We start from the raw sequence: 11,460 nt of genomic DNA on the forward strand, positions 1-11,460 counted from the left end.
AGGCCTACTTCTTTCTCTCTGGTTGAGTCTGCGATTAGATGCTTGCATCCACAAGTCAACAGCTGGTTTTGGGTCGAAAGTCTCTGTTGTCATCTTAGACAAGTGGATGTAATCAAATAAGTATGTGAACATAACCAATAACCTACCATAGCCAATAACAAATGAATGTAACTTATTTTATTTGTGTTTTTGTCTCTTTTTTTTTTATCTCTCCAGTTTTAAAGGATATTTTTGGTTACTGTCCTATAGTATACATTGGAATGATTTAAAACCTGTTTATCCCAATAATTATAAAGGAGTGCCTTGGAAATATGTGTTTACATAAATTGCGACCAAACCGTTTGAACTTAGACTTTACCTCACTGAGCTGTAGTTATCAGTCTGAATGGAGAGGACTCTCCCTCCACATTATTGTAGAAACATCTTCTTATATCCGTTAGAGCAGCTAGCACGGCACCAGATTCTAATAACAACAGCGCTGGTACCGGTGCACCCTCCCTCGCTCACTCGCATTTTGGCTGTGAGCTGCGGGCGCCAGATAAGCCAACACCCCCCATTTTCATCACTTACAGCGCCCATTGTACAGGGCAAATGAAACGTGTAACCAGGGTGAAAAGGATGTTACATTTACTTAATTATGAATATTGTTACATCAAGGCCGAAAATTAGGATGAGCCCCAACGGTCAAAATGTTTTTTTCCCTCCCAGAACTGCCAGCACAGCGCCTCCACAGATCTGGCGCCCTAGGCGAACATCTAGCCAGCGCTACGGGCCGACCCTGAGTTCATCATGGTTCATACATGTATGCAACTCGCAAATATCTTTCTCTCTCTCTCTCTCTTCTCTCTCTTCTCTCCTCTATTTTCTCTTCTCCCTTCTCTCTCTCCCTCTCTCAATGTTGGTACGCAAATGCGCTTTGTTTCAAATGACCCGGTGCTCTTTTTTTGGCGGAGGTGCGCATGCGCACCTGCGCACCAGTTATGTGCAGCCCTGAGTATGTTCCTCCAAGCAATACAAAACATCCCTTTCACCATTGTGCCGCAATGTAAAGGCCAGCACAAAGAGTGGACACAAACACAGTAAAAAAGGAAATTTAGTTTTAAAATGTTTATTAAAAAAATAGAAAACTTACATAAAAAAAACAAGGTATACATCTATATGTCCGTCATTTACACATAACACACACATTTGAGCTGGAGATTTGGTTTGTGGCAATATGACAAATAAACCCTTGGATCATCCTCTACATGGCTTAATAAAAGCAGCATTGAAGATGAGGTTATGCTACCAACAGTATAGAGTCCATCGGATTGGTGAGCAGGGGGTTATAATCGTCACCTACTTTTAAAACATGACCCTCACCAATTTCGGTTTTGTTAATGCTCTACCAAAACTCTAGTAACAGTGATTCTATGACATCCCAAGCTCCATTCCTCTTACAGATTGCTGTGTAAATTATGTAGCTTAAAACCTTGTCTTACAAGATGTATAAATACTGACTTTAAATACGAGAGGAACATTTCTGAAATGGAGGGACCTCTTGCCATCTTTATGAACTTTGATTTAAAAGAAAAAGTTGTGACATGTTAATGGTAACAATCATTGACTGCATTAGGAGTCTACTACTGGAGCATACACCTAGAAACTGGATGTACAAATAAAAGCCAAGTAAACCTGGCAGTGCTTATGGAGACAAATCAAACAGAAAGCTGGCTACAAAAAAAAAAGGGCAAGTTCGGTCATTTAAGAAGGCAGTTAACCTGTTGCTTTAACAGAATCGAATGGAGATATAAGGCAGAGAAAAAAAGCACTTTGCTGGTAATAAATAGCACCAACTATTTTTGAAATGACAAAAGTAAACAATGTTAAGGTGTATTTGCTACTTCCATTAAGCAGAAGTACACCCCAAAATCAAACTAATGAAACAAGTGAAATGAGTAGTGGTGATAATGCAGAACGTTGGTAACATTCCATGTTATAATAATGCAGTTGTAAACCATTTCAATTTTGGCACATTTCTCATTTTGCTTTACCATAGCTCCCCCTTCTGTTGGAAACTGCATACACACACAAACATGCACACAGATACAGACACACACGCAAACATTCCTTCAAGGCCCTTTAGTCCATCTATTGCACAGATCAATGTTGTCTTCAAATAAAAAAGCAAACTTATGGTAGGGGGGGTGTCCCCTGAAATGTAACTAAAACGTGAAATAAATTAAATAAAAGCAATTATTGCACATGAACGCAACACACATAAAATAAGGTGTCAATGTTTACAATAATAAAAAAAAGATAATAGTGCCAATGTGAAAAAAAAGTCCCCGGTGACAAAAACAAGGGAACAAATGACCAACGTACAAAAAAGAAACACTTGGTACATTCAAACAAGTCATCACAGTTTAAGCACTTGATACAAGGTCCGTTTTGTGCTGTCACACCAAAAACATCAAGTCAGCGTTCCGCTGCATAGGTAGAAAGGTAGTGCTTCGCTCCAGAGTACAATTGGTAGATGATAGTCCAAGCTGTAAGAGTTCTGAATCAAGAGTGTAGCCAAAAGCAAGTTTGCATTCAGAAGACAAGAGCCCAAAACCTGCTCAAAAAGGCTCAATAAGAGTCAGAACTTCAAGAAAGACCAGTTCAGTACTATGGCACATCAAGTTTCCTAACGGTGTTCGAGTTGCATGGAAACTCAAAACGTTAATCAACTCTATAGCTATCCAGTCAATATTTAGCTGCTCAAAAGTGACACTGGGAAGGAGACCCAGTCTAGGAATCGGTAATTCCTTGATTAACTTAAATTCTGTGCACCACATTTTAGAGGAAGGGCCTCATCAGGCCGATGTAACAAAATGAGCACAGTTAAGACTTTGGGCCTTTGACAGTCCTCATTTACCTGCGAGAGCCTTGTAGCATCACTTCGTAATGCATTTTGCAAGCATAGATCAATACTTTTGACACCTTTGGAGTCAACTTCAATTGACTTGTGAATTATAGGACAAAGTTGGTGCATTTTAGAGAGCCTCCAACAGAAAACAGGTGCATCGTGAATGCTTCACAGCTGGTCAACATCAAAACTCATGATGAGTTATGTGAGGCCTTCAAAAAACAATGCCAGACAAGCAAGTCTTTCATCTGCTCTGGTTAAGAGCAGGAAGGGTTCTTTTTGCTCCGCCAGGTGTTACGGTTGTACTGCTGCTGCTGGTTCCTGAAACCTGGTGCTGTCTTATGACCCTGGGGGACAAAGCGCTGCTGGGGACTGAAGTTACCTTGAGTTTGATTTTGACCTTGGAGAACGCCACCTTGGTTTTGCTTGAAGCCAACTTTTTGTGGATCAAGGGAGCCATGGGAGCTGGATCTCATGGTGTAAGTGTGGCTCTGATGTCCTACCATCTGCGGGTGGTGGAGCGGGCATGTGGAGTTTGTGTGCTGGGAGACTTGTGCAACGTGTGTCATGTGATGGTGCACAACATTGACCGAAGGTGGATTCTCGTGGTAGAATTGGCAATTGGAGAGTGAGGGGATGGTAAGGTTTTCTGGGAAGGACATCTGGACCTAGTAATAAAAAGCAGAATATATAATCAGAATTCTCATTAAGTCAGTTTTGCATTGTTGAAACATTTATAATGTAATTTTATAGGAAATGTAATTCTGTTCAAATGTTCATGATAGAAAAAAAAGAAAAAAAGTGTTTCCATGGCCACATTTAAAAATGTGGCTACCAACTTGTATATAAGAGGATAAACAAATCACCATTGAATCAAGTTCATAGGTTTTAAATGTCCTTATTTGAAAAATATTAGTGAGGTTTTATGTTTTTTCCTGCAACCTGTAAAGGGGAACACAATTACACTGACCTGAGGCACTGTGTGGATAAAGCCTGGTGGATGTGTTACCCCCAAGTCAGAAGCCATCTGGAGAACTGAATGGACTGAGGCCAGGGTGAGAGACTGGAGTTGGATTGCAGTATTGCTGTTTGGGGGAGAATCAGACTCCTGGGGAAAAGAACACAAGCTGTTTAACAAAGATGCAATGATTTTTTATTATGGATAAATAATGGAGGAAGGCATTTTAGTGGCTTTGATCACTATACAAAGTTAATCAGCAACTTATGTAGTGAATGTTTCAAAGGCAAAATATCCTTTGGCCTTACTATGTCACTTCCGGAGAAGGAGGAGAGCGAGCATGCTGAGGACGATGAGGAGTGGTGGTGAGGGCTGGGGAGGAACACTGGCGAAGGTGAGGGAGAGTCAGTGCTGAGGGGGGAGGAAGAGTCTCTTTGATCCTCTACAGACACCAGCATCAGCCTGGCAAGGTCCTGCTCACAGGTCTCTACATCTAGGAATAAACAGAAGACTACTGTTAAAAGAGGTTAAAACTTTCAACATCAAGTTTATTTACCAAGCCATTTTACTTTTAATATAGCAAAACAAATGGGAGTCATAATATAACCTCTAATATTATTGTTCCAAAGTGGATGCAAGCCCAAGGTTTCCACAAAGTTACCATGGTTCTCCAACTTGACATGCTGTTTGGCTGCCCACTTCTTTATTGTCCAGTCCCTGTAGGCCAACACCTCTGGGCTGACTTTGAGGATGCGTCCTAAAGTGCTGCAGAGACAGAGACAGGTGTATTCCACAATGTTATCAGGAAACTCTCAAAACTAGTGCTTACAAAATCATTACAAAGTAAAGTGTATTATGATGATGGATTATGAAACATCTTAAAATCTAAGACCTTCCCTCAACTCATTTCTTTGTGCAGGAAGGTTTTGCCTGAACAATCTGAAGATGTGACATTGTTGTGCCCTTGGGTAAATTGCCCAATTTCAGCTCCCTTAGCGAATGTTACAAAAGCAACCGACAACAGATCGAGGCAGCTTAGACAAGAAGCAACTAGCTCGCTAACCATTGCTTGTTGCTAATATTATTGCAAACAAAGTGTTAATTATATAAATACAAATTGCAGCCCGGTGAGCTATGATACTGCATAGGTATTTAAATCAAGTACCTAACTGTAAGCTAAGGTTAGACAGCTAGCTGTCATTTAGCCAAGATGCATCAAGCTTGTGTTGGTTGCTTGGCCAAAAAGTCATATGCAAATTGCAAGATTTTCAAAAGATAATGCAATTCTAAAAAAGTATGTAAGATGACTGCTTGGGCCAATGCCAAACATCACTAAATCATGGAGAAACCAACCTGTCGTATTCCTTGTTGGGGTAAGCGCGTGCAAGAGGAGATACTCCATGACTCAGCACCATGTAGGCAAAGTCAAACACCTGCTTGACTTGCAGGACGCCGTATGAACTCCTGCCCACATCGTTCCCTGTGAAAATCAATATAAAGAGGTTAAACAGCTTTGGATAATACGATATATACGGACACAAACTGCGTATAAAGTCCCGGGAAATGTGTTAAAGGTCCCATGTCATGGCCATTTCCACTGATCATAATTCCATTGTTGAGGTCTACTAGAATAGATTTATACTGTGCAATTTTCCAAACTCACATTGGTTTCGCATACAGCATCTCTGTATAGTATCTGTATTCAGCAGTATTCACTCTCTCCACTAAACGGCTCGTTGCAGCTCTTGCCCCCCCCCTCCCTGTGAGCCCAGTGTGCTCCGATTGGTCGGGACCAGTCGGGACGTTGTGAATCGCGCTGAGCTCCGTGGAGGTGTGATTTCCTTGTTTAGCGATACACAGCCAAACACAGCCAAACTCACCCTGAGCACACACAAAGTCACAGCCGAAGTAAAAACAATAAGTGTGGCTTGATATTGAGTAAGAAAAAGGTTGATAAACGCTGTGAGAATGCGTCTGCAGAGAGAATTTCGCCGCGATCCCAACTGTCTGTTATCAGCCTGCAGGCAGGGAGGAGAAATCAGCAGAGCTGCCTGCACTGAGTGTGTGAGGAAGTCCGTGGCTCGGTCAATTTGGACCAATCAGCGGGGGCTTAACGTAACGGCTCCGCTGACGTAACGTAACGGCTCCACGGATTGGTCCATTTCGTTCCGGGGACGACATGACGTCATGATGTACCAGGAAGAATCAAATGGACAGTGACGTATCTCCAACGAGGCGTTTTGGGGAGGTATTTTCTGTGTTAGAGTTTTACTCCCTACATGGTGTACTTTGAGGGTTTTGACTCTGCACACCGTTTACATGCATAAAAACCTTCATAACACACAAGGGGACGGGTAATAACCGGAAAAGCATGACATGTCACCTTTAAAGCACTAGCCATGCAGGCATAAAAGAGTTGGACCCCATCCTACTTCACAGCAGGGTTTGTCAGTCAAATCAAGATTATCTATGCATCCATGTTTTGGAACTAAAAGCATCCCACAGAATATGATTTTGTCGCAACTTTGTCTTTTTAAATGTCTTTGGAGTTTTTTCCTGATCTTTACAATGGTTACACATTAATTTCCCATATGAATGTACTGAGAGAAAATGATTAATGTTTGCTACTGCCATCATGCCACACCCTCTATGTGAATTGAGCATACTCAATGTATTCAAATCCCAAGCTGACCTGGCTGTATTGGGTCTTCTATGCAGAGCATGGATGGCCTGTTTCCACTCCCCATGGCTTTGAGCATTTCCTCCTTGGACACGTAAGCTCCATCATTCTTCACCCTGATGCCGGTCTTTATGTAGTTGAAGTTATGGCCATACAGCTCGAAGAACTCGATCAGCAGGATGCCCAGGTTGATGTTGGCACGTCGCGTGTCGATTCGAGGGTGTAACTGTGATAATCAGACTTTATCATTATCCACACTTTCTAATCAAATCCAGCCTGATTAACCGTAATTATTATTATTTTTAAATGAAATACAAAAGTTTACATATCAAGACAAAGTCAATAGATGCTTTTTCCAATTTTGACACCTTCCTTTCAAATTGTGCACAGATACAACAGTTCTCAGGTAGGGTATACAAATAATATGGAGAGCTTTTCCTTTGACAGAAGGTGATAATTGTATCAACCTGCTATTATTTCAATAGACAAGAAAGGATTTTGTTGCAGATACACACTACATTTAGCAGGTATACCATGTGTACCTGCAGGAAGCTGATGGCCATTAGCATAAGGCTGTAAGAGCTGATGCCTCCAGTGAAGACTTCATTCAGATCCCTCTGAAGTAGGAACTGCTTCAGGACAAAGATCAGAGGCGACAGAATGGTGTACTTCTACAAGAGAGAGAAACAAAATTAAAGACTGAACAAAAAAAAAGGCCAAATACGCATCAAAGGTGTCATGTTTTTAAGTGTTACCTTAAGATAGCTTTTGATGAACTGTGCTGCTTTAACTGCAGTCTCTACATTGAAGCTGATGTCCACTTTTATCTCTGTTTCATGGTCAGTAAGCTTGATGATTGGCACCTGAGGACAGGTCAAAGAGTTAATTGGAATCAATCCAAAAAAAGGGTGGGTGAACTGAACAGCTTTTGTTTTTTAACATACAAAAGGTTTTCTCTCAGTGTTATTGGAAACAGTCTGCGCTCTCCCGGTGACTTACTGTAGCTTTGTCGAGGACCTTGATGGGATAAGGGCCAGCCACATTGTGCTTCTTCAGGGCTTGTTCCAGTTCCTGCAGTGGAGGATGGTCCCACTTTCCAAACACCACCAGGTCAATGTCACTGAGAAAAAAAGTACTTTGTCGTTAAAAGGTGACATCTAAAGAATTATGTCCACACAGTGTACAACAACGAGGTCACAGAAGAAAAACACATTAGGGCCATCTAATTAAGGCTGTGTGAGCACAATGTGACCAAAACCAAGATGAAAAGGAAAGGTGGCAGTGAAGCATTATTTCTGTGTCTCTTTAACGTTAAGGTTATTAACCACTGAAGTTTACATTCTCTTTTCTTTTTTAATCTTGTAACTATACAAAATAAACAGAAATAAATATTACATTTGTTTATGATGTAGGCATCATTAAGACCTGGTCCTACTTCATAATCAACATTATTGATCTTGGAGTACGGCTCAAGTGAATGCAGGTGGTGTGATGTTGAAACAATCACTGCATTTAACACCTGCCTTATTTCCACACTTTAACAATCTCTATATTAAGTGCTACACTTGTCACTCAATTTGAAATAAAGTTGTTGAAAGCATTTATATCTTGCAGAGTAAAATATGTTCAAATCAAATAACATAGTAACCCTTGAAAAGGCTAAAGAAACACAATGATAGCATAGAACAACAAGTAAATGGCAATTCTGTATTGTAGTATACTCTGACAGAAATAGTCATACCCTATCAAAGATATTGCTCCCACTTTCTCAAAACAAGCATTTTGATGAGAAATGTCAAGTCCCTCATATAAGGTCAGACTGCACACACAAATGTTACCTTGTTGGAAGATAAAGTCCTGTGCTGAAGCTGCCAAATATCTCCACCTGCAGAGTTAAAGACCAATTAATACAATTCTGATTTAAGTCTTCACACATTATTGTTATCTTCATTAATTTGATCAGTCATGTTTTAGCAAGTGTAACCTGTATGCATGCATTTAAGCTGTACTGCTCAACGCATGATTTGTACCACCACAGCTTGGAGATACACAAATGTGTCTTTTGGAGGAAAGTGAGGCCCAGTGGGACCTCTGGGCTAGGATTAGCTTAAAAAGGTTTATAAATGGCAACCAAAAAAATGCCATTTGTTACAAATTACACTGAGTATAACATTATGTTGGCCACATGCAATGGAAAACCATTTACTAATGTTTATTTAGAAATGCAAGTTACATGAATAACAACATCTCGTCAACTCTGGACGTGCAGTGTAACGCAGCGTCCACACGGCAGTGTGCGTTGAAGCTTGCCGGCGGGCGTGTCTAAAGCTCGAACAACAACCAATCACATGAATCTCCCGCCCCGGACACACAAGCACACGGTTTCATTGGCTAGAGCTTGTACTGGCATATGATTTGATTGGCTGACGCTTCCGTCGAAGCTTCAAAAGTTGAACTTTTCTCAACTTTTGAAGCGAGCAACGGAGGCAAAGCGAAGCGACGGAACCACAATGCAGTTCGACAAAGCGTGACGTCACCCGATTCAAAGTGTATGGGCAGAAGCGTTGAAGCTTCAACGCACGCCGCCGTATGGACGGGCCGTGAGTTGACCGTCTACAGAAAGGCCAAACTTGAAGCACAGTAAACCTTCAGACATACTGACAAAAAAAAAACTTTGATTTAAACAGGCAATAGCAGTATTGAATAAAAAAAAAATGTTGACACCAGTCAATTAAAAGAGAAATAATATGCATTAAAAAAAACTGATGTAGTAATGTATTCCAAAAGGTTTTGAAATTAAATATGTGAATCCTGAGTAGAGACCTTTGCAGAAGAACCCTGCTTTTGCACCTATTTTCTTGGTACACTCCAGCTCATAAGAGGTACAAAAAAGGGTACATTTTAGAAAAGTGGATGTATACATTTTATATCAATTAAATTGCTCTCCCATAAGTCATATTCTTTCTAAAACCCTTACATTCTCAGTATAATTAGACAGTGTCAGTGAAGTGGTAATCCAACTCAATGGCTTGATTGAAATGTATTTTATAACAGCACTGATTGTGCTGTTATGTTAAATGTTTGTTGTTTGTGTTTCATGTATTTGTGTCTGGATATGTGTCTATGTTGGTGTTGGACATGGAGCTGCTGTGATGAAAGTCAAATTTCAGACTTGATCTGACTAATAAAGTAATATCGTAACGTATATTGACCTAAGCCAAAAGCGACACAACACTTACCACTGCTCCTAGTCCTAGGATGGGTTAAAAGCAGAGACACAAGTTCACTGTGTTCAAGTATGTGTGACAAATAAAGAGGGTTTCATCCTCCGTTTTAGGAGACCATGGTCGAATAATGATCTTTGAAAGTAGCTGAGAGTTTTACAGGTGCTCACCCGTGCTGTGGGCCACAAGTCCATGATGACACCTTCTATTCTGTTCACAACATCTCTTCTCATGGCTTCCTCCTCTGGTCGTGGCGACATGAAGTTGAAAAAGTCCACAATTTCTTCATGAAGACTGAAGATTCAAAAGGAGAAAGGACAGAACCACAGGAACAGAGTCAGCAATATAATGCAAGATTACAGAAAGCATTTCTGGATGCATTTGATACAAATTAAAAGGCCTAGACATAAATACTATACTAATGTTACTGCCCTAAAGGAATTGTTTGAAGCACATCAGTTCACACAAAGTCAAGTTCATTATTTTACAAACTATTTAAATAGTTTTAAATGTTGACTGACTTGCAAGTTGACGTAGATAAATGAGTTGGGTCAGTTACACAACCGATGGTTTTCACCGTTTATTGTGATATGAAATACTAGATTGACATATAGTGCAATGAGAAAAGGCATAGGCCTACATGTAACTGTTTCATGCATACTGAACCTATTTCATTACAGTTCATCATGGAAAAGTGTTCATTGGGTGACCAGGTGAGTTTCCTTTAAGAACCCCGTACCTCATGACTTAGAAAAAACCTTACAATTATCCTTACCCGTTTATACCCGGGCTGTAGCGCCTGGTTTTCCACAGGAAGAACGAAGAGTCTACATGGTGTCCATTGCAGGCGTAGGACAGGAGCGGGTTGATACCGTGGAAAGTGTTGGCCCTGTTCAGGTGCCTCCTGCGGCCGGATGACTGTGACTGATAGTGGTGGTGCTTGTTCCCATGCTGATTTTTCATCCCGGTGGGGGTGTGGCCGCCAGATTGTTGCATGCTGCGACAGTGTTGCTGGACAGTGTGAAAAGGCGGAGGGGGCTGCTGTTGCAGTCTGAGATTGTTCTCGTTCAACTCGTGCTCGCCGTATTGTAAAAACCGGCTGGCCTCTTCGTTCAAATTATCGATTTGCAGCGAGGAGCCGGAAGGCGAGGAGCTTTCGGCCTCCGAGTCCAGTGAGGAGGAGGACGGCGACAACGAGCCCGTCCTCCGGACATTTCCCCTCTCTACGCCGCCGCTGTCTCGCTTCGACAGTTTCCCAAACACACACTCCGGCAGTGCTACATTCTTGCGATACTCACCGTTAGCCTCCGTGGAGTTTGCATTTAATGATGCAAAGTTGCGTTGGTGGTGAAGGTGGTTGTCGATGCCGGAGTTAGCTCCAAATCCCTGAGAGGATTCCCAAATGTGCACCCACGGGGAATTGGCAGGTCCCTTCTGTTCCGGCTGCATCCAAGCGGTACGGGGATCCATTGAAGTCGAGTTGGTCGAGAACCACTTCAGGGGAAAATGGCGAGCAATTTGGCAAATTCAACACTTTGCGTTCAAGTAGACATATAAATCCTACCGCGTTAATTTACTTGTTATCTTCGAATTGCTTCATGTCCATTAACTGATTTGGTTTTTCAGGCAGCTCGTCCAACTCCACTCCCCATGTAAAGACAGCCAATATGGCGAACCCAGCAGCACGGATCAGCGTCTACGCATGTCC

At 41.5% G+C, this 11,460-nt stretch overlaps 1 protein-coding gene across 1 annotated transcript; it reads right to left on the bottom strand.

Moving 5' to 3' along the window:
* Nucleotides 1-1,092: 1,092 nt before the first annotated feature.
* LOC117541473 (terminal nucleotidyltransferase 4A-like) lies at nt 1,093-11,222 on the bottom strand. The gene is made up of 12 exons (XM_034208639.1): nt 10,528-11,222; nt 9,923-10,046; nt 8,367-8,413; nt 7,528-7,648; nt 7,284-7,391; nt 7,071-7,199; nt 6,541-6,754; nt 5,202-5,328; nt 4,510-4,613; nt 4,157-4,341; nt 3,861-3,998; nt 1,093-3,558 (listed from the first exon to the last, which is right to left on the bottom strand). The coding sequence occupies exons 1-12, from the start codon at nt 11,220-11,222 to the stop codon at nt 3,148-3,150; spliced, it is 2,403 nt and encodes an 800-aa protein (XP_034064530.1). The 3' UTR covers nt 1,093-3,147.
* Between the last annotated feature and the right edge of the window lie 238 nt (nt 11,223-11,460).

Source organism: Gymnodraco acuticeps, unplaced genomic scaffold, assembly GCF_902827175.1.
Source record: "Gymnodraco acuticeps unplaced genomic scaffold, fGymAcu1.1, whole genome shotgun sequence".
NCBI lineage: Eukaryota > Metazoa > Chordata > Actinopteri > Perciformes > Bathydraconidae > Gymnodraco > Gymnodraco acuticeps.

What these genes read in the sequence shown, in the direction of transcription:
- LOC117541473 (XM_034208639.1), bottom strand. Translation starts at nt 11,222, where the DNA reads ATGGATCCCCGTACCGCTTGGATGCAGCCGGAACAGAAGGGACCTGCC. An exon ending in TACAGCCCGGGTATAAACGG is followed by an intron (nt 10,047 to 10,527) that starts GTAAGGATAATT and finishes TTGAATCTTCAG; the next exon opens with TCTTCATGAAGAAATTGTGG. An exon ending in TGTCAAGTTGGAGAACCATG is followed by an intron (nt 4,342 to 4,509) that starts GTAACTTTGTGG and finishes GTTTATTCCTAG; the next exon opens with ATGTAGAGACCTGTGAGCAG.